Raw genomic sequence first — 22,719 nt, 5'->3', positions numbered from 1 at the left:
AGGGAGAGCTGCAACAATATAGCAGCATCTATTTGAAGCTGAAATACAATGAAGAGCGATGGGCCCAGGGTTTTGAGCTTGGAAATTGTTGCTCAAACGTCCAAAGAAGCATTTAAATGTTGGCAGGGTCAATCTAGGGTTAGTGGCTAAAACTGTAGAAGGGTGACTCGAAGCGAAGATGACTGTAGGGCTATGAGAAGGTCAAATCGATTACTAAGACAAAGAGTATACTCCGACTGGATGCCAGTTGGATTGAAATGGTGGTTGCAGAATTAAAGGGTGCGACAGGACACCAAGAATACATGAGAGGACACCAAATATCCAGTGTGTCAGAGTGTTTGGAGAAACGAAGAGTAAGTGCCCGATCAAAGGAGTCTTTTGTTAGCTCTCTATAGCCTCATAAAGTGAATTGCCCATACATAAATCATGCGTGTCAGATTTTACCTTGCAGGTCTGTGACCAAGTTGAATCTGTAGTAAAACTGTATTTTATGCCCATATTAGGGTTGTGTGTCCTGCAGGAAGGAACCCAAGAAGAGGTCTGCGCTTGTATTTGCAATGTCATGAAATTGTATGTCTTAGCGGATGGTGCCACAGTGAAGGCAGCTGTGTCAGATTTAGCATTGCAGGTCTATGATCAAGTGAAATCAGTACTAAAACTGTAATGTATGCCCATATTAGGGTTGTGTGTCCTGCAGGAAGGAACCCAAGAAGAAGGATGGGCTTGCATTTGTAATGTCATGAAATTGTATGTCTTAGGGGATGGTGCCACAGTGAAGGCAGCCAATGAAATGGTTGGGACTAGATTTCCTTGTGTAGGGCTAAACCATTTGTATTTTGGGTGATGACATTGTAAGGGAACATGAAGGAAATGTGGGAGTGTGTTAACTGTTCTGGGAAAGTATATACACTGTATCTGTTTGTTTGTGGCTCAGGGAGACTAAGGTTAGTTCAATCTCCAATGAGTTGTCTAGCCTCTCCCCACCGACCGTTGTGAAATAAACTTGCTTCAATGACAATGTGCAAACACTTCTTGATCAAGTGGGCTATTTTAGATTGCAGAGATCCGAAGTCAGCCCTGACACTTCCAGAATGATTGCCAGCCTCTTTTCTGGCCAGAGTTCTCTTTTCTCCTTCTCAGGACAGAAACCCCCATGATGCACCTGGATGAAATCCAGAAAACCCAGACCAGAACCATGGGAAATGAGTCTAGAAAGGACATGTAATGAACTGGGATGGGACACCCAACACCCAAACAATGAACCACAGATGGACCCCAGGCAAAAGGTGGGTCAACAGAAACTGAACTGAGAGTTAGAAGGGACTGCAAGGTGGCGGATGGAGACAGAGATCCTCCCCAAACCGAACTGGAACTCACCAGCACATGAAGAAAGCCACAAGGAAACGGTTCTCCCGTGGCTGCTATCCTACAAATGGAGATTACAATTGGAAAGGGGCTAAAAGCGCTTTTGAAGTCTTCCAAGGATAGCTCAGCCAGAGATTGACCAAGGGAACCAATGGGAGCCAGAAAGAGTGTTGGAAGGTTTAAGGCTGGGCTATAAAGCCCAGCCATCACAGAGAGGATTGAAAGTTGTGCGGGTGAGATCAGTTGAAGCAGTGGAGGACCAAGAGATGAGGCAGAGGGGGGACAATGGAGTGTAGAGGACACTGCAGCAGTGTTCTGAGAGAGTGCAGGTAATGTATTGTCTATAGGGTGAGTGTAGTGTGGTGAGTAGAGGTGTAACAGGTGATAGAGAGAGGGGGCTAAGTGTATGGGGATTCAGAGAGGGTGTGCGAGTGAGTAAATTACAGAGGGTGTATGACATGAGACTGGGGAGAGAGTGAAAGGTGGTAGACGGGCTATTGCAGGAGAGGGGTGCTGTAGAGAGAGGAGAGAGGTGCAGGAAGTGTGAGGATCGTGGAAGTGAGGGGAGAGGAGAAGGAGCGGGCAGATAGGAGAGGGGGAAGGGAAGAGGTGATAGCAGAAGGAAATAGGTACAGGAGGAGAGAGAGGGAGACTAAGGTGATGGAGGGCGGAGAGTAAAGACAGGGATAGAAGGAGGGATAGAGACTGATAGAGTGAGGAGAGTCTGCAAAAGAAAACTCTGGTGACATTGGGTAGTACAACAGACCAGACGTAACCCTTAAAAGGTCCCAGAGGGAGATAGATAGAAAAGACCATGGCCTTTAGCTTTCACCGTCAATATTAGAAAGACTTAGATAGTAGGGATTACCTTTTTTTTTAGGAGTTCATTGGGGCGATTCTATGGGTTAGGGACACCTCAGCTAAGATGGAGGGAGCCCACTGGGAGGTCAGGAGAGCTGTAGTGGCCCCCTTAGTTTCAACAATACCAGTCTTCCCAGACCAGTTCTTTAAAACTTTAACAAAACATCTTCAATCTATTATCTTTGTGGCTTTCTGAGGCCATTTTTGACATCAAACACTAGGATGAGTGGTCAAACTGCTAGTAGGATGAGTTCTGGTGAATATATGGGAACATTCATACAAGGGGAAATCTGATGGTGCACCATGGCAGGACATTGTGAGCGTGATTCACACAAAAACTTAAAAACAGGAGCAAACCTCTGAGTACTACAATTTGATTGGTTCCTCATTCACAAATTGCATACACACGGTGTGCACAAAGGATCCCAAATAAACCGTGAGAAATGTGCTCCTGTCAGAAGTGGTGGCGAAGGAGCTTTGGGGTTCACACAAAAAGTGTAAATATCCAAGAAGCAAGTCCCTGACAAGAAACGTGCTCATGGGAATGTGAAATATGAAAGATACTGCATTAAAACCTCTAAATTATTATTATTGGGTGTTGAATGTTGCACTAATTCACCACTAATTCACCACCAAAGTGGTTTCAAGGCGCAGATATGGTAAACATGGTTATTAAAAGCAGAGTGGAAATATTGTTAAAAAAGGAGAAATAGTCCTTGCATATTTGCAAAATCTGATATACTACAGACTGCAACAGGGGCAAATTGAGACCTGGGAGAAAAGGAAGTAGTGACTGGCTCCTTTTTGTGAATTACTTTGCTGTACTTTGGCATGTAGGCGTGGCATCCCTTATTTGCTTTGCTGGTCCATATCTACTTTCTTCGGCCTCAACTATTTTACATTTGCAAATATGGTACATGGGACACTAGGAGGGACGATCTCTTCTAGTTACATGTCTGCCTGTGGAGTCACATGTCGGTGTATATTCGGAAATTACTCGAGATAGTGTATACATTTGGCATTTGGTTTCAATTGATTAAAAAATAAAAACAACACACTCATGATGTTTCTGGTGCAAACAGTCTGCTCCTCCTTCCGCCAGATGAGCCAGACTATAACCAGAGTCCTTAGTCCTACATCAGTTCTACAATCTTTCCGACTGTCTTGCGCTGTGGTTATTCTTTTTGCCCAGATGTCCATAGGCACTTCAGAAGGGATTGTGGATAAATTCCTTCAGCTCACTCGTGCATGCCCTTCTGGGTGCTACAACATTCATTCAACGGGCCTTGAGCCCTAGTCGCTTTTCAACCTTACCTTCAAAGCCTCTGCTGTTCTGGATAATTATTTTCCTCTTTTCTACTTTTATATATATTCTAGTCCCTAACCCTGAGGGACCAGCATCTGTTATTTTTCCATCCACCGTAGGATGTTCCCTTCGGTCCGACTTGACTAGAAACCCCTCTTCTGTATTATATACCATTCACTCCTTTACTGATGACTTTTCTATTTCCCAACGCCCACCCCCCTTTGCATGGTTTCCCCAGTGGCCACTCATTCCTCTCTTCCATTTAAAGCTCTTCTTCCTCGTCCTCTCCTCCACTCTGTTTCCCTTTTGCTACTCTACTTTCTCGTCCACTCCTGTTTTCCTGACACATTGCTTCTTCCTGCTATTTTCTATTTGTCCTCCTTCTCACTTCTACTCTCTCACTTCCTCCTCTCCTGCTTCTTGTTGGTCCATCAGTCTCTATCCTTCTACTCTATTGTCTCTCTACACAGCCACATTCTCTGTCTCTTTTCTTTCTTTCTCTACTGCTCCTTGCCTCTTCACCATTCTGCAAAGCTCTCTTTCCTTCTCTCCCCTTCCTCTTTTCCTGCTTTTTTCACATTGTCTTCTCAACCTTACCCTTTACTTTTCTTCCATATCACTCATGTCCTCCTCTACGCTCTCTCGATTTCTCCTCCTCACCTAGATTTCTATTCTGCACTTTCTTTTTACTCCCACATTTTAATCCCTTCTTCTAGTGTCTTCCTTCTTTTTATTTTCCTTCACATCCTCCTTCTCTGTTTTCCTTTGCTTCTTTCTCCTTTCTTTCCTCCAATGTACCTTCCTTCTTACAGTCTTTCTCCTCCAGACTGCCACCCTCAATTCAGGCAGCCCAGATACAGAACCCGCCTGACTTCCATCTTCCCCCAAAATCCAGATTGGATGCTGCCAACTCCCTACTCCTGGAATCCTGTTGTTAACCTCCAACCAAATTGTAGCTCTATGCATGCTGAAACCACTCGGACACGGCCTGCCACAGGAACAGCACCACCCTCAGGTGAAGGCCCTCACCTGTTGACTGAAAGCAGGGAACCACCATCACCAAGGACCCCTTCCGGGCACCTCTGCTGCTCCTCCTTGGTGATGCATCTCATGGGCCTGGTGTGGTAAATTCCCATAGTCCTCAGGCCTCTGCCAGTCATTAAGGATCCATGCTGTTCTCAGGATCCACTATTCCCTCTGTTGCTCCAGGCCCGGCAAGTGATAACGTCCGGGTGCATACACTTCACAATCTTTGCCAGGCAACCAAGTATGCCCGGGAGAGAAGACGTGGTGAGAAACTCAGGTGGGTCAAAATCACTGCAGATGAGCATGCATTAAGGGGAAGGTTGGTGACATGTGCAATGTCCTTGCACCCTCGAAGCAAGCTGGTGGTTACACGATTGATAATTTCATAAACACTTCTTTTATCCCATTTTGGAGAAATAGTTCATGCCAATTCTAGAATTCCTTTTACCATTGCACAACAAATGATAGGTAACAGAAGGTTAGAGATTCAGCTTTACAATAAGGCACCTCATGCCTTCTTTACCTACTGAGCTCCACGGAGACACTACCCGTGTCCGCTGCAGGTGGAGGATCTTCATCAAGATGGTTTATCCTGGCGATGAGGAGGACATTGGGCAGCGGGAGCATTGGCATCGACGAGGTGACCCCAAGCGTGACAAAAGTAGGAGAGTTGTGAATGCTGACCATAGTGCCATGTCTGGTCACCTGCCAAAGAAAGAAGAAAGCCTAATACATATAGGGAACCAGAAAATAAATTGCACTTTAACTCATCTATAAAGTAGGAGAAATAGGCCTGAATGTATATAATGAGTCTATCAACCTCCTACACCTACCAGAAGCCATATGAGCATACAGTTTTAAATCGGAGAGCAAATCAATTTAACCTTTCCCAGTTGGGGACAGAAAAATACAACAGGTGATAAGTAAACAGCAAAGGTTCATCACATCTTTTAATCAGTATTTATAGATCAGTGCCATAGACAATATGATTCACGAAGTTGATAAACCAGGAAGTATGGGCCTTATTATGAGTTTGGTGGTATTAGCAGTGTTAATACTGCCAAACTGAATTACCAGTACCGCCAATGGTAATGGTAAACAACGGCCTGATTTTGGCTTTAGTTACTACATATTTAGAAGTTCCATTGGACTTCATTGGAGAGTGGCTGTATTACTAAATGCAGTAAAACCGCCCGTACCATTAACAAGGTGCAATGAACGATATTTTGCTTAATGGAGAGACCATAAATCCACAGTGCAGAAACTGATTATCCCAGGAGTTCTTCATAAGCTAATGACATTTTGGAAAGTCCACAACACTTATTTTTTGAAGAATGTATGAAATCTGATGAAATAACTATCAAGTGGCAGAAGGCAGAAATAGTCACAATTTAAAACAACAGGGCAAAGTCAGAACCTATCAACTACTGTATTCTTCTCTTTATGTTTTATCAAATACTTTATACTGGTTGTACTAGGCGTTATCTTACTCTGATCTCTTTCGCTCTCCCTCTCTCTGCACTCTGACTCTCTGCTGCACTCTTTTTGTCTCAGTCTCGAGACTCGTTTAGTCAGTTGCGTGTTTGGTAGAGCCACAGCACTCGACAGCCGTTGCTGACAGCAGCACGACCAGAGAAAAAACACAGATATCTTAATGGGGGAAGCATGTGCGTTTTGTCACGGTTAAAAATACAATGTGAGCAGCAGCAACAGACATCCCGAAGGTGTGGACCAACCCGGTATTTGGAGGCATGCATTGTCACCTTGTGTACCCTACAGGAATTTCTGCATCACACACGTGGGAGAGGCGAAGAGGGCGTGGAGAGGATCTGCGGGTGGTGCTGGGGCTCTGATAGATTTTGCAAAAGACATGAAGACAAGGCTGCAGGGTCTACAATTGCCTTTGCTATTTTTTATTTTTTAGTCCATTACAGAAACAGATTATTGGTTTTAATCTAAGTGTAGCCTTTTCTAAGGAAATACATTTTTAGAGAAAAAATTGTCTGTTTTCTCTGCAAAAGAAGTCATTACAAAAAAGGAAATGATTTACTTATACTACGATTGTAAAGTGGCTTCTTTTTAAATTTTACAACGATAATTTCCAGTCTATATTGAAGTCATAATAGGAATGTTTCATGTGTCTTGTTGAGTAAAGCACACTATCAAAACTAGAATAACCATAGATATTATTTTCCAATACAAGGTTATGATTCCAAGGTGGACAGTGTGGAACAATCCTATTATACACCCTCAAAGAAAACAATTGTAGACTTGTAAGGAAACAGGACAAATAGCACCAATGCAAGTTCCATCCTGCTTTGCATACCATCAAAGGGAAACAAAAGAATAACAAAAGATCTTCATATTTGACAAATAGGTCTGTGGTAAAAGGGCTGCATGCTTGGATCACAAAGTACATAATGCACTCTGGGTTTGGTGCTCATTTCATTTTTCACAACAATCACCCTAACATTACCCATATGTAATAATGTGCCGCTTACATGTGCAGTATGTGAATTTGTAGAAAGCATCTTGAGCGAGGACCGGTCTTAATTAACTTGGAAAATTGGACAGTATGGTATGCTGCCTATATATATTCTCAGGGATGCCTGACGGTATATCCAGGTAGTCTGATGTGAAAAGTTGGATTGGATTGTTTTATTCGGTTTATTGTTATTGAAGTTTATTTGTAAACTAATTGTTACAATTAAAATAAAATATAAAAAAAAGAAACAATATGTAATAATTCAGGCAGCCTCAAGATTTGCATGTGAGTATCTCATGGTTGTTTCCAGAGGTAATGTTTCCTCTATCGTTTGAGGTGATTCTTGCATAGGATCCTCAGAAATGTATGCATGCCCAGTTCCGAACATGCTTTCATATATATATATATATATATATATATATATATATATATATACATATACATACATATATATATATACATATATATGTATATATATATATATTACCCTGTTGTAATCATTACCAATCTGACATTGTTTGTATGTTTTTTAATATACAGTGGTTCTTCGGAGTGTGATCCTCTCACAGTGATTGTGAGTGTGTGGAGATATATATGTATATATATATACACATTAGAAAAGGACAGCATTGCCATGTTATCATGCTTTCCATTATATGTCATGTTACAATTAGCAACCGCCAGCTGGAATTTAGCAGCAAATCTTAAAGTACAACTTGGTATAAATTTCATGGCTAAGAGTGGTGTTAGGAATGGTTCTCCACAATTATGTTTATCTGTCATTAAGAAACATACTGATGAACATCTTGACCTATGAACAATGTGCACAGTGGAGCGCAACCTCATTAATTCTCAAACTCAATGTTCTGCTGCTTCAGTTAAAGATGTTTTTTCAGATTTATAAATGTTTACGCAATGTGCTCATTCCTAATAAAGCCGATCTCACATTCACAGCTTTGAAGAACCCTTTTTTTCCTGGCACAATGTCTTTTCTGGATCACCTCCTTCTTCAGATGCTCAGTTCTGAACAAAGAATCTTTACTGTTCAAATACAAAACAGACAATGGTGTTTCTGCTAGCCGCTCCTTTTCTATCTGTTTCTGGCCAGGTTATTCAGGTGGTGACCAAAAAGGGAATCATAAGGAACCACAAGTCATATCACAAACATTAAATGCACTGCGTTCCACAACTTGAAACTGCTGGTTTTCACCATTCCATCTAAATGAAGTTATCATTTATCTCCCACATTTGTCTGATTTGAAGTTGACATCTTGCGCTTAAGCCCCTATTTCCATTGCACGTAGCTGTGACAGTTGCTTTTGCCAGGAGTTAACTTCGACATCACGGTGGGATGTCCATTACAGTAGTATAGATTTCCTAACCGAGATCAAAACCATGTGACTTGAACAATTCAAGCCCGTCCTCTTTCTAGCAATGGTATTACCTTCCCAACAGACACATCGGTGGGGAGAGCTCCAAGGTCACGCATAGAACCTCACCAGATTTCGTACTCAACACTTCCCAGAATGTCCTTGGGCCTCATTACGACCTTGCCGGTCCGGAAACAACGGTGGTGGTAAAACGGCTGCCACTGTTCTTTCCGGACCGGCTGATTAAGAGTCCTGCAGGCGGGGGAGGTGTCGCTCCCGCCAGGTCTGACCTGGCGGGTTTAACACCACCCGCCTGTAGGCGGACATGGAAACACCGGCTCTGTCATAGACGGAACCAGTGTTTCCACGGTCCACATCCCCATGGAGTCCTATGGGGCTCCATGGGAATGGGGACTTACACAATTCCGCCTCTGGAATTCCCGGGTCACCGGGGTTGTAATGTCCCGGTAATTCCGGGAATCACGGAGGCGGGATGGTAATACGATTCCGGTGGTAACCTGCCGGTTATTTTGGCTCGGTTACCGCCGGACTCGTAATGAGGCCCCTTGTCTTGGTGTACCACCATAAGATGTGAGCCTGCATGCCACAGTGGGCATAAACTCCTCAGTTTTGTGTTCGTTCTAGCCCCATCTGAAAGACCTAATGGAGAGTAAAGCATAGTTTGTGAGATCCTATGCCATTATTTCCCTCTTCTGATGCAGAACGACACATCACCAATCCCAACATGACAACAGATTTGGTGCAGCCACCTTTTCCCCGTGTCCTCAGGCCATGCTGCAGCAAGTACAGATTGCCAAATAACATTCTGGCAATGCAAAGCTTATAGGAATGCTTGAGCCTAGTGAACTTTTTGCCTAAATCACTTGCGGTTTCTTCACCAGAGGTAACTGAAGTGACCTCGATGCCACAACCCTATCACTACCACCCCCTGATCAGGTTTCAGAATAGTACTGGATCATCTGCACCAAGGAATTCACCCAGCTTAGACACACATGCAGACTCCGAGAGCTAATTGTTACACGCTGTGGCGAATATGGGCAATTCGTCCCTTTTCACCAGAGGGGAGCCACCTCTTGTGAGGCTAGGGAGGTGAGCCTGCTCTGAAAGACCCTCATTAGGGCCTGGGCAAGTGGGACCTTACTGGGAATGACTCCCATATCGGGGACAAGGACTCCCAGTCTGATAAGGACCTCCCAATCTGAAATACATGGTCTGCTACATGGGACTTGGAAAAACTGATTTTACTCCTGTTTTGACTCCACCAACCAATGACATTCCTTCCATCTCTTTGGTTCAGGTAATGCTGGATTTCGTATGAGCGCCACAGTCAAAGAAGGATGGCACACCCTTTTTGAATCAAGTGTGGGAAAGCCGATCAGGTTACAAAAACCTGAGAAACCTAAGCAGGCAAGTGCCCATGTGAATCAGAATGAGAGAGGTACGAACTCTTAGAATCAAGGTGGGGAAAGCGGACAAGGTTACGGGACCCTGAAAAACACAAACAGGCAAGCGCCCTATGTGAGTCAGAGTGAAGGAGATACAAGCACTTTGCACCAAGGCAGGGAAAGCCAACGAGGTTACAGGAGCCTGAGAAATCTGAGTGGGCAAGCGGCCTATGTACATTACGTTGATTAAGAGAAAGCAAGTCTGCCAGAGGTCTGTAGGACTTTGGGGAGTCCAAGATCCATAATATTGTTATAAAGAGAACTGTGTTCAAAAGGTTCCTGGAGAGGTTCGTAGAAAGACCCTTGTTTTCCCAAGGAAGATGGAACCATGTGGAGGATAGTTTCCTTTGACCAACAAAGTCTGCAAGAACATTGTGAACTGTCTTATCATATTGAGGAACTTGAAACTAACCTCAAGCCTTCCAAGTGATTGGGCTAGGCAGAAACCAAAGTTAGAGGCCAATGCTCCGGCCTCTCTACTTAGTTAAGTTTCCCAAAGTGGTAGGGCCAGATTAGTTGGATAGGACTTTGAACTAAGTACTGTTTTCTTTTGGCGAGCACCATTAGATTAAGTTTCTAGTTAGGGAACTTCTCTCATAGAGCTAGGTCAAGCTAGGAGTTTTCTTTTACTTTTAATAAAAACCTTTGAATCATGTCAGTCTTTGGTCAGAGTCCTTCTTCTGGTTCGCCACAATGCCCTGATCTATTCTAACAGACTGGGGTTATCCTGCAGAGGTATTCTTCCCTTCCTCTCCTTCCCCCAGAAGCTCACCGTCTCCCGAGCCCTGGTTCTCTCAAAGCTGGACTACTGTAACAGCCTCTATCTTAATCTGCCTGCCTCCACTCTCCGCCCTCTGCAACTCATCCAGAACAGAACTGCGAGACTTGTCCTTGGCCTCAAGCCCAGGGACCGTATCTCTCCAGGATTGAAATCTCTACACTGGCTCCCAGTGGCTGCGAGGATTAAGTTCAAAACCCTCTGCATTGTCCACAAGGCCTTCTGGGGCCTGGGGCCTAAATACCTTCAACTCTCTCTTCCTAAATATCTTCCTTCCCGAGCCCTTCGCTCATCCGTCTCCAACTCCCTCAGGGTCAGCCGCTTCTCGAAGCAACGAGCTGGGGGAAGATCTCTCTCCACGGCAGGGGCCTCACTCTGGAACAGCCTTCCTGCCTCCCTGAAACTTGAGGAAAACCATCTCCGGTTCCGGAAGCACCTCAAAACCTTTCTCTTTGCTTCTGCTTTCTCTCTCCCTCTCCCCTGCTAAATTCTTCACTGAAACTGCACTGAATCTGCAACTGGGCCACTCTCACCGACCTCGGTCCTGAGCCCAGCCACTCTCCACTTGCACTGCCTCCCTGGCTACCCCTGCACTGCGGGACTGTCTCTGTATCCCTACAGCCCCCCCTTCCCAGCACTTGTGTGCACTTACCTTGCACTTGCCACCAGCTGGCCCGATTTATTTATTTATTTTTATTCTACTTACTTTGTACTGCACTTCCCCCCTCCCGCTCCCCTTGCACTTTCTCCCTTCCTCCTACCCCTGCACTTGCACGATCTGAATGACACCTGGCCTAGTAGGATCGTTGTCTGTCTTCCCCTTGTTCCCCCCTCCCTGCCTCGTCGCGCCTTGAAACACTTGTGTATAGGCGTGTTACAAATGCCATATCATCTCATATCATGTATGCAGGGATAGACTGCCAAGGCCTATCCCACAAATGCGCGTTATTTTATTCCAACACCTCAGCATGTTGCAGAATAATCGATGACTCCTTACCACAGCAGGGATGAGCAATGAACACATGAAAATAAAATGTATCTAGTTTTAAAAGAGCAAAGATAGACAATGCTAGGGCCTCATTAAGAGTTTGGAGGTATCTCAGCGGTAAATTCGCAATTACCACCAGATTATAAATGCTGGTATGCAGTGTTAGTCCCCATAAATTGGAGTCCTTAGCACTCCATGGGGATTTCATCAGATGTACCGCTAGCTGTAATTCCGCTGATTTTGCAGTTTTTTGGCATAAAGATGGCAGCGGATTTACCTTCAGCTCTTAGCTGGAAGTGAATTCTCCATTTCTCTGCAAAACGTGTAGCATGGCGGTGTAGGAATGCAGTGGTAACGTGATGGTAACAGCATTACCGCCATACTCATTATTGATTTTTTCTTTTTACATTTGTATTGCGCACTAAACCCGTGGGCATCAAGGTGCTACTTATAATGAGGTTGTATGTCCTTTTTAGACTCATCTCCATCCACACATATGCCATTTGAGCTGCTCAATGTTAGGTCCTTGCAAGGAGTGCAAACCCGCCAGCTGGTTTAATAGACTTCGAGGTGGGAAGTTTCATACACATCTTTCTAGGATTACAAATAAACAGGGATGTTTTTGTTCAACTCCTGAATTACCGTCTCTAGTTAGAACCGCCTTAGTGGCAATTACCACATGCTCCAATTTTGTGTTTTATTAAAAGGAAAGATTATTTGGAATCCAAATATCCTAAATACTTTCATTGCATGTGTTGGTGAACTAATGGATCTGCCGGAGGAATACCAATAACCCTTGGTCTACATTGACATCTGCTTGGTTGACTAAAATCTTATCATAGTCACTCAAGAAAAAAGCAAGCTCAGGCTACCCAGTTCTCGGGTGCAGGGTATAAAGCATGATATTGTTAGCTGTGGTGAGTTTGCGGTAGTCACCATCCTTTACATGGGGAAAACCGAGTCACTTGGGACTGGTATGGTAACTACCCGGTGTGGCTCCCAGAGGAGAGAGGGGCAGCATAGCACCAAACCTATGGGAGACCCTGGCTAGAGACATCTAAAAGGGACTATTATCCTAGATGATGTGACAAACCTTGTATATTGATGGCGCTGGCTGTTGATTGTTATCGAAGGTCTATAAACTTCCATTGTCCGAGTTGTCAGCTTGTTTGAATTAATGAAGAGGTAACTCCTGATTTGTGTTAATTAATACAAATTTTAATGTAGTAACAAACATGTATCACATGTCTGGCAACATATGCCAGGTGAAGGTGAAACAAAAGCTGACGCACGCTTCAACCGTAGTCTTTATCAAGGCAGACAAATTGGTGGTGGTCCTTCTTAGGAAAGGAGTGCCTGCAGAGCCTCCCAGTAGGGTGCGGGCTGCATGCTGAATAGCCAATCTGTAGTTAGCAGCGAGACACTCGGTAGTGTGGTAAGAATACGCACGTCGGCTTTTGTTCACCTTCACCTGGCATACGTTGCCAGGTGAAAATGGTAGTTTATGGACCTTGGACAACAATCAACAGCCAGCGCCATCAATAAACAAGGTTTGTCACATCGTCCAGTAACTAACCCCTCTGGAATGTCGGAGTTTCGGTTCCCCGACAAACCATGTGCCAGGTCACAGGCTATACTACAACCAGCCACTAATACTTGTCACTTGCGCAGGGGACCGGCTTTCCTTTCAACTCCAAACTTCTGAACCGACTATATATCCTAGCATTCCTGTAGTATGAACTTCATAAACCTCAGGGCAGAATATCAACAAGGGAGAAATGCATCAGAGACAACCCCCATTTACATTTTTCATAGCAGAATAAAAACACCTGTTCTTTCACTACTTGAATCAGAGAAATATCCAGTAGTATCACAGCAGAGCCGCAGAGAGACACCGCAGAGAGACACTGCAGTTTTTAAGGTATCGCATTAGAACCAAGCATCCCTTCGAGTTTAGTTTAATTTATTTATAAAGAGCACGAGAACGGCCTGGATCTCTACACAAGCAACAACAGTGTGCAGGCAAACTAAAAGAACACAGACTCAAACCACACAGGTAGACGTTCGGGTGGAGCCCTACACGAACTACGTTTTTAGTTCTGCTTAAACATTTCCAGCGATTCAATGCCTCTGAGGTCCGAGGGAATTATATTTCATGCCTCTGGGGCCAATGCAATGAAATGCAGCTTTCCTGGCCATAGTCTGTTTAGTCCTTGGCACCCACAACCAATGTTCCCTCTAAGCTGTGCGCATGTGCACTTGCCCAAATTCCTTCTGGTTGCCGCTCAGAAGAATTTCAGCAGCGCACACAGACAACTCCCACCTATTCAAAAAGATTTAATAATACACAAGGCACATATTTGCTTTCTCTCAAAATGAAGCTAAATTGTATGAACTAGTATTGATATTCTGGTCTAGCCTATTTACATTGCAAGCTTGACCTTAAAAGCCCCCAAACTCTAAAAGCAGGATACATCCACAATAGGTTAAGAACAAATATGAATATGTTACTACATGAACAGAATGTATAATTAAGAGCTGTCTGCACAAATTAACCAAATAATCTCCCCTCCCTACCCATGACTCCTATACTTGACTATCACACTTCTCACACTTATACCGTACGACTCGAACTTCCGCCCCAGACCTCATTCAGATATATTACCAGACAACATTGACTCTGCCTACCTTGGATCTGCAAATGGTTACCAGACTTGTACTTACATCCACTTGTTTTATGTTTCTAATATGAATGACGTTTAAGCACAAGAATTTCTGTTACTCATGGCGCCTTAGAAAAAGCGTCACCCAAACTATGTAGTCCAACTGTCAGCTCAAATATCAGATCCTGGGTGCAAGTACAGAGTGCAAGTAAGCAGGCTACTTGAATGTGTAACCTCATCCCATGATTCTTATTCTTTGTACATGTGTCACACAAGCACTTTGAAGCAGCCCCCCTTGCAAATTAATGCATTCTAGAACTCAAACATGAATTTGCCCTGTAAGGATTTTGAGTAGGCAAATGTCATGTCTACTTTATAAGCGGAGACCTTGCAATATCAGTTACCTGGCCTGCAAGGGATAATGGGCATGAACTATGCCTGCCATTATTTGTATATAGTATTAGGGCAACGGATATTCAGATTACTAGAATGCTTTTCACACAATCTGCCACCTTTTCAAGTTTTCAAAGTTCCATGGGGCATAGAATAGACAAATTATATGCTAACTCGCTGCTATACAAAATCAGTTTTACTGAGCATTTTTATAATCCTACCCAACAACTTTAAAGTGGAGTATGTTGCAAACAATCTTGTATACATGTCATTGTTAATTGGGCACTTACAGATTCATGGCATTTTCTTAAACTGCCCATTTTACTGCTACAATCCCTCACTTTTTACAGAGCCCTCTCAACTGGTATTGGAGGCAAGCACAGAAGCCAGGGTAGGGTACAGATGGAAGGGCACAGGAGAACACTCCTTTGGGGTGAAAAACGAATCAACAACATTCAAAAACCAAATCAGATGTTTTGGCAGTACAGTACAGCGAAGGAAATTTGTTTGTTTTCTGAGGGATAGGATACTCTAGGAACAGTCTACGAAACTGTGCCTTCGGTTTCTTTCTTTGCTCACCTGCTGAGGGCTTTTCAATAAGATAATGTGTTTGCGTTTATTGCCTCTAGCATCCCCATGTATCTTGTCCAACTGATAACAGTGAATTTCATAAGAGGGGTCCTTAGTTAAAGAAGAAAGCAGTCAATCTGTTGTACCTATGATCATTGCTGCTATTGACTTAAAAGGCAAATACATGTCATTTTCTTCAACGGTGCTCCAGACAAAACCTCAGTAAGACTCCAGTGGAATTGCGTCTATGCTGTGGTGAGAAAGGGTTGGCAAAACTGTAAGCTGTATTATGTATCCTGTCATATCACTTTGTGTGTCAGTGTTACAAGGAGGGAGGGCTCTGATATGATGTTACTCCCTACTCCGAATCAAATGATTTTTCAGTGAGTAAGAAAGTAATTAGCTTTGCCAGTAGGGATATTGCATGTCTCCCCTTAAAATTCCTCTTGAGATTGAGCAGTAGTATTATTTGAGTTTCTACCAATGCCACTGCTCTGCAGATCACTAATTCAAAACAATATCAGTGGAACTTTATTATTTTTTAAATTTATTTTTATTTTCAATAAAACCAAACAAAATGACACACATTACAACTGTTTAGGACGTACATAATCAGCAATAAACCATCACATTATACAGTACAATTCTCTGTCCTCCCCCCTCCCACCCCACAAACTAGAGCCGGCACACTCACATCATCTATGGGAGCATTATCAGGTATCACAGTGCTTGTGCACTCATCAGAGTCCTCTGATTCGTTATTGTCTTGGTGAGGGTTTGCCATAGAGGTCACCAATTGCTGCCAGGCCAACAAGGGCCCTACTTCCTCCTCTCCCCCCTAGTAACCGCTTCAAACCAAACTACGGATTCCGCCTCCGCCCATCTGAGGAGGTCCGTCCACCATAGCTCCACCTTGGGTCTGTGGGCCACCTTCCAACCCATTGCGATCCTGCGCTTGGCCAGGATGTACGCTAAGTCCTTCATTTTGCTTATGTGCTTTAAACCCTGTGGCCTGGGAAAAATCCCGAGCATGCATGGCCAAGCTGATCCCACATCCAGCTCCACTCCCCCACCAGCCAATTTAGTTTTAATCTCATCCCAAAATCTGCGCACCTCCGGGCAAGTCCAGAACATGTGTAGCAGCCCCGCTTCCACCTCCCCACACCTGGGACATTTCTGCGTAGCCGAGCCCCCAAACCTTGCAATTTTCCGGGGAGTCAAATAAGCCCTGTGAGTGACATACAATTGGAGTTGTTGGAGTCTCGCATTCCGGGATACCTTTTTATGGTACATTTGGGCTCTCTCCCATTGCCCATCTGTCATGGGTCCTCCTACTTCCCCCTCTCAGTCCTGCCTCAATTGAAGCAGCTCCTTCCGTACCTTGGCTCTTAGAAGTTCGTATATTCTAGATATCTCGTGCTCGCCCTCTGAAACATCATACATCGTTTCCAGGGAGGCATCAGGGTCATCCGCTAGCACTGTCTCCGGCCATCTCTCCCCTACCCATTTCATGAGCCTAGCATAGGTTATATACTGGTCTCTATGCACCCCTGTCTCTTCTTGCAACCTCTGAAATTCCAATGCCTCCCCTCCCTGCCATATGTCCCCAAGGGTGGCCAGGCCCACCGGTTCCCAATATCTACGGACCGCTTCGAACAGTTATGAGTTGTTCCCGCATAGTGCCACCAGCGGGGCCTGCTGAGAGAACGGCTTTATGTCACCCATCATTCTCCACATTCTGCGCCAAACCTCCCAGCCCAGCCTCAACAGCCGCCCTCTTCCCACCAGTTTGTTCTTTTGTAACCACACCACTTCATTCAAAAAGTATGGGGCCGAGTCTTCCCGCAGAAGCCTGGCTTCCGCGAGTCTTCAGTCGATAGCCACCTGGCCACATACAGCAGCTGCCCCGCCAGATAATAAAGCTCAAAATTTGGCAGGCCTATGCCCCCCTTGTCACATGGGTTCTGGAGTTTCCACAGGGCCACTCTGTTCCTGGAGTTACCCCATATGAAACACCTGCAGACGCTATGAAGTCTCACAAATAGGCTCCTGGGAATCAAAAATGGGACATTCACAAAGAAGTGCAGGAGTCTGGGCAGGACCACCATCTTAAGCAAGGCAACTCTCCCCATCATGGTCAGGGGCAATCTGGACCAAAACACCATGCTGTTCTTGACCCCCTCTATTGCTTTCTCTGTATTATGTTGGTGCTCCGCCTCGATCCTGTGGTAAATATTTACTCCCAAATACCTAAATGTCTCAGTCTGCCATGGTATCGGCAGGCTAGGCAGCCTCTGTAACGGGACATTCTTGTATCTACCCAAGGGGAACAGACTAGACTTCCTAGGGTTCACCGATATGCCCGAGAGGGTGGCATATCGGTCCATCACCTCTAGCACATACTGCAAGTTCTCCTCCGGATAGCGCAGATAAAGGAGCATGTCATCTGCGTACAGCAATACCAGGTGTCTGCCACTTACTGTACTAATCCCCACCTCCCCGTATTGTTGCCTCAGACATATTTCCAGCGGTTCTAATGCCAGAATGTATAGCATGGGCGACCAGGGACATCCCTGTCTGGTCCCCCTGCTGAGTTGCCAGGTATCTGAGATTATGGATCCTGTTTTAACTCTCACCACTGGGGTGCTGTATAACAACTGAACCCACCTGATATACCCAGGTCCCATTCCGTATCCCCTCAGGGCTGCTTTCAACCAGGGCCATCGCACCGAGTCAAAGGCTTTGACCGCGTCTAGCGACACGATGGCCAGCTCACCCGTATCTTCCTCAGTGTGGTCAATGATGTGTAGCCTCCTATGGTTATCTGTGATGTTCCTGCCGGGGACATATCCGTCTGGTCTGGGTGTATCAGCTTCCCGATCACCCTCTTCAGCATATTGGCCAGCACTGCCGTAAGTATTTTGCTGTCCTGGTTCAGCATGGACAAGGGTCTGTAAGACCCACACTCCGCGGCTGACTTGCCTGGTTTTACGAGTGGGATGATCATCGCCTCGCAAAGGGACAATGGCAGTTCCCCCTGCTCATAGGCCTCGTTAAACATAGCAAGCAGTGGCTGAAGCAGCTCCTGTTTGTATGTCTTGTAAAACTCGCTAGGCAACCCGTCCGTCCCGGGTGCCTTACACGTGGGCAAATGTTGGATCACCACCTCCAGCTCATCCGAGGTGATAGGGGCGTCCAGTTCCGCGCGTACTAGGTCGTCCAGGGTGGGCAGCTCTATGTCCTCTAACGTGTCCAGTATGTCTTGGCTCCTATCCTCCCCTGCGTCCTCATATAAGTGTCTGTAAAACTTGAGGAACTCCTCGTTCACCCCCTCCTGGGTATTACAGATGCAACCTTCCTCATCCCTTATCTCGCTGATCACTGTGCGGGGGGTCTCGCTCTTATACAGCCAGGTCAGCAATCTGCCCGGCTTATCGCCCCCTGCGTGTAGCCTCGCCGTATATTTCTTGTAATTTAATCTACATAATCTATCCCAGAGTCCACTGCAGGTTAACTGTAGGTCTTTTAGCTTATCGCTATTCTTCCGGGCGGTATCCTCATGTCTCGTGAGGCCCTCCAGCTCCCTTTCCGTTTCCTGAAGTTCCCTTTCAATGCCCCCCTGGAGCGCTTTAGATTTCGAAATGGCTACTCCACGCACCACCACCTTGAACACCTCCCATACTGTTCCAACCGAGCGCACACTGCCCATGTTTATATCAAAATATTCCTCGATGGTCTCCCTCAAGTCCTCCAAGGAACCCCTCATCTTGTAATGCCTCAGTCCTAAGTCTCCATGTCGGGATCCGCCCTCTGGGGGGTTGGTGTCGCCACTCTACCACCAAAGGTGAGTGGTCAGATAGTACCCAGGCCTTGTATTCCGCTCCCACCATTTCTCCCGCTACCTCAGCCGCTACGAACACATAATCTAGCCTCGTGTGCAGGTCATGTGGTGCTGCATAGTGCGAGTATTGCCTATCCATTGGATGCAACCTTCTCCACACGTCTGCTAGGTCTAGATCTTTTAACAATGTCCCCAGTGCTTTGGCCGCCGGTGCCGGCTTCCCCGCTTTGTCGACTGACCTATCCATTTTGGGATTCAGGGTGCAATTAAAGTCCCCTCCCCACACCACCGCACCCCCAACCAGGGGGCTAATTTTGCTGTAAAGAGACCTGAAATAAGCCGCTGTATCATGGTTGGGGGCATACAAATTTATGATATGCACTTCCCTGTTCTCCAGGAGCCCTGTCACCGCCACCATTCTGCCCTCTGGGTCTACCGTTGAGCTAAGCACCTGGAGTGGCACGTGCGGCGCCACCCAAGTGATAACCCCTCTAGCATACGCAGAATACGTGGACCCCACAACATGTCCCCTCCATTTTCGCCTGACAACCTCCAACTTCTCCCTTGTGAGGTGAGTCTCCTGCAACAGGGCCACATCAATGTGCATCCTTTTTAGATACAGCATCACTTTGTTACGTTTCAGATAGCTGTTAAGGCCCCGTACATTCCAGGTCACAATTCTGAGGTTACCCGATGCCATCTACTCGGTTTGTTCCCAACCCACCGCTCCCTTCAATGCTTCCCTTGATGGTTTGTTTTCCGGCTCTCCCCCCTTCCCTCCTCAACAGTTTCCCCCCTCCCTGTTCCCCAACTCCCATCCACTGCACACAACCCAGCCCCTCCCCCCACCCTGCCCTACCCCAACAAATGCCCAGCTCCATCCCTGGATCTCAGGCCCACCCGCGTCTGGTCCTGTCCCGTTGCCGAGGACTAGGACCCCGCGGGGCGTCACCGATCTAACAGTGACCTAACTAGGTATATTACTATTGGATACAAGGGATGCCGCCCAGGAGCTCCCAGTCATCCATTTTAGGATTGGTGCGTCCAGCGGGTTCAGCCAGTTGGTACTACAACACACTCCCCACCAGCTTAATACAACTCTATAATCAAGTCCCAATGTCTTGGCCATGTCACCCTAGGTGCCACAGCCGTCTGCTACATATCTCCTGCAGCTCCCATCTGGACATCCAGTTCTTGAGGTCGGCCCTGCATGTCCAACCAGTCCATTGCCTCGGTCGGCGTCTCGAAAAAAAAGGAATCTGTTCTTACAAAACACTTTCAGCTTGGCTAGGTAGAGCAACATGTAGCGATGGCCTGCTTCTCTCAGCCTCCTTTTCACCGATCCAAAGTTCATCCTACTACGCTGTGCAAGCAGCGTATAGACCGGGTTGGCCGTGATTTTTGCGGAACCCTTTTCGATCATTCCTCCCCTCCGGAATAATTTGAGGATCTTCTCCCGATCCCGATAGTTCAGGATCTTTGCGATCAGCGGCCGCAAGGGGGGCTCCAGGGAGTGGTCTCCTTGTCAAGGCCCTGTGCACCCTTTCAACCGCGAACCCCTGGGTCAGCACCCCGCCTGTTATCTCCTGTAAAATCATGGATTCCACGTATTCTGTGGGGTTTGACCCTTCCATACCTTCCGGCAGGCCCACTATACGGATGTTATTGCTTCTGGCGTGCCCTTCTGCTTGCTCAGCTCTGTCCTCCAGATTGCCCACCCGTTGCACGAGGGCATGGAGCTCCTTTCCATGTGCGGCGCACGCCTCCGTGTTCAGGGCCATCTCCTTCTCCAAGGCCCCAGTGCGCTCCGCAATCGTTTGCACGTCCTGTCTCAGCAGGTTCACCTCCTCCTGGACTCCTCCGATCTTGAGGTCCAGGCCCTCCTGCAGCTCTTTCATTGCCTGGCCCAGCTTAATCTGCCAGGCCACTTTTAAGTCTGCGATCGCTGCCAGCACCTCCTGGATCGTGCCCGGTGTTTCCGCCGTTGCTGTGGGGGTCTCCTTGCTCTTGCCCCCCTCCGCTTCTGGGGGCGACCTGGCTTAGGTCTCCATCGTGGACTGTCGGATCCTGGGTCTAACCACTTTCGAGGACATCCTGCTATGTTAAGAGGGCGAGGGCCTGCCGTGCCTCCCTCCGCACAAAGGTCCGCGTGGTCACGGACCACTCTCAGCAAGCCAAGCTTATACTTGTATGTACTTGTCTCTTCTCTCGCGCCCGGAGTGGGCCGTCTCCTCCCCTGTGCTCATACCCTCTTGGTGTCGTGGCCCGGTCTCTGCCGTGTTCCTACTGTGGCCAGTGCTCGAGGGAGGTCACCTATTCGCCGCACTCCCTTTGTTCCCCCTCTTCCGCGATCATAAGGCCATCCGGCCCACAATGCCCAGGCCCAGAGGGGCCGCTTTAAGGGCCGGGGATCAGCAATTGTCTCGCGTCGGCCTCAACCACTGGCCTGCGCCGATGTTTCGCTGCCACCTAATTGGTACGCTGCCACAATGAATCCTCCTGGGTTCCGCCGGCGTTCGATCCGATTACGCCGCGGGCCCAGCGTTGGTTACCAATGTGAAGCAACAGCGCATTTCGGTCAAGTGCCGCGGTCTGCTTCTAATCGCTGGTCTTGGAGATCGATGCAGGGGCTTTACAGGACCTACATCTCGTGACCCCTGTTGTCCTCTTTGTCTCTGCCGCCATCTTGTTCCACTCGCCGATCCGGGGCCCGCGGCTCGCAGACGAATATAACTCAGTGTCCTCACCCTCCACTCGCATCAAAGTTTCAGCGAATGTAGCCATCATCTTCACGCGCATGGGCATTATTTTTCAGTGCTGGCCGGTTCCCGTGCACGCACTTCTCCTCCAGGATCATTGTAGGATCAGCAGAGCTCCACGAGAGCACGTCCCTTTACATGGCCGTCCAAGCCACGCCCCCAATATCAGTGGAACTTTGTGGGTAGAAGCAGGGGGTAGGTTTCTATATGTTCATGGTTTCCTGTTTTTGTTGGGCACATTTTCCTGTTTTTAGGGAGTAACAATGGATTGTGTATATACCTCTTAGCTGGAAGGCTGGTGTTGAGCAAATGTCACAACTCACAGGACCACGTAATGTGAATAACAACAGAGGCGCCAATTATTGTCCTTACACACCATTTTGAGGCATGTACTCCTGGCCCTTGAATTACTTCATGGCACATTAATTCCTTTTTGCATGTTTCCTGACACATTCCTTTTAGTTGCCATTATTTCATTTGCAAAAATGTTATTGTGTCAGAATTTTTTGACAGCCACGTCAGTGATAAGTGATATTTGCTTTCTGCATTGTCTCTAAGCAGTGTCGACAAATGAATAGCCACAGCTACACCCATTGTTTATTCCGACCATAACAAGGTTTTTTGTGCATACACATTTCGTTTCTCTGCACATGAGTAGTTTTGGTAAGGAACTATGGCATAGCTTAAAGTTTTGGACTGGTTCATGAGCTCTCCTTATAACCACATAAAATATATATATATATTTTTAAGCCTATATGTTGGGAAAAAGTGTTTCAAGATGCACCTTTTACACTGACTCGTAAATAATTGCAGTGGTTGGGAAGGAGAAATTATGTTCCAACCTCTTT

General features: G+C 46.3%; 1 protein-coding gene across 2 annotated transcripts in view; it reads right to left on the bottom strand.

Moving 5' to 3' along the window:
- LOC138514193 (Golgi-associated RAB2 interactor protein 1A-like) overlaps positions 1 to 22,719 on the bottom strand; it is a 563,172-nt gene that overhangs the window by 310,526 nt on the left and 229,927 nt on the right. For both annotated transcript variants that reach the window (XM_069629527.1, XM_069629526.1), the window contains exon 2: positions 5,082 to 5,263. In XM_069629527.1, the coding sequence (XP_069485628.1) occupies positions 5,082 to 5,245 (164 nt within the window). In that variant the 5' untranslated portion in view covers positions 5,246 to 5,263. The remainder of the gene's footprint in view (positions 1 to 5,081; positions 5,264 to 22,719) is intronic.

Source organism: Ambystoma mexicanum, chromosome 12 (genome assembly GCF_040938575.1).
Source record: "Ambystoma mexicanum isolate Mex_15411 chromosome 12, UKY_AmexF1_1, whole genome shotgun sequence".
NCBI classification, from domain to species: Eukaryota; Metazoa; Chordata; class Amphibia; order Caudata; family Ambystomatidae; genus Ambystoma; species Ambystoma mexicanum.
This window is presented reverse-complemented; position numbering and strand designations above follow the sequence as displayed.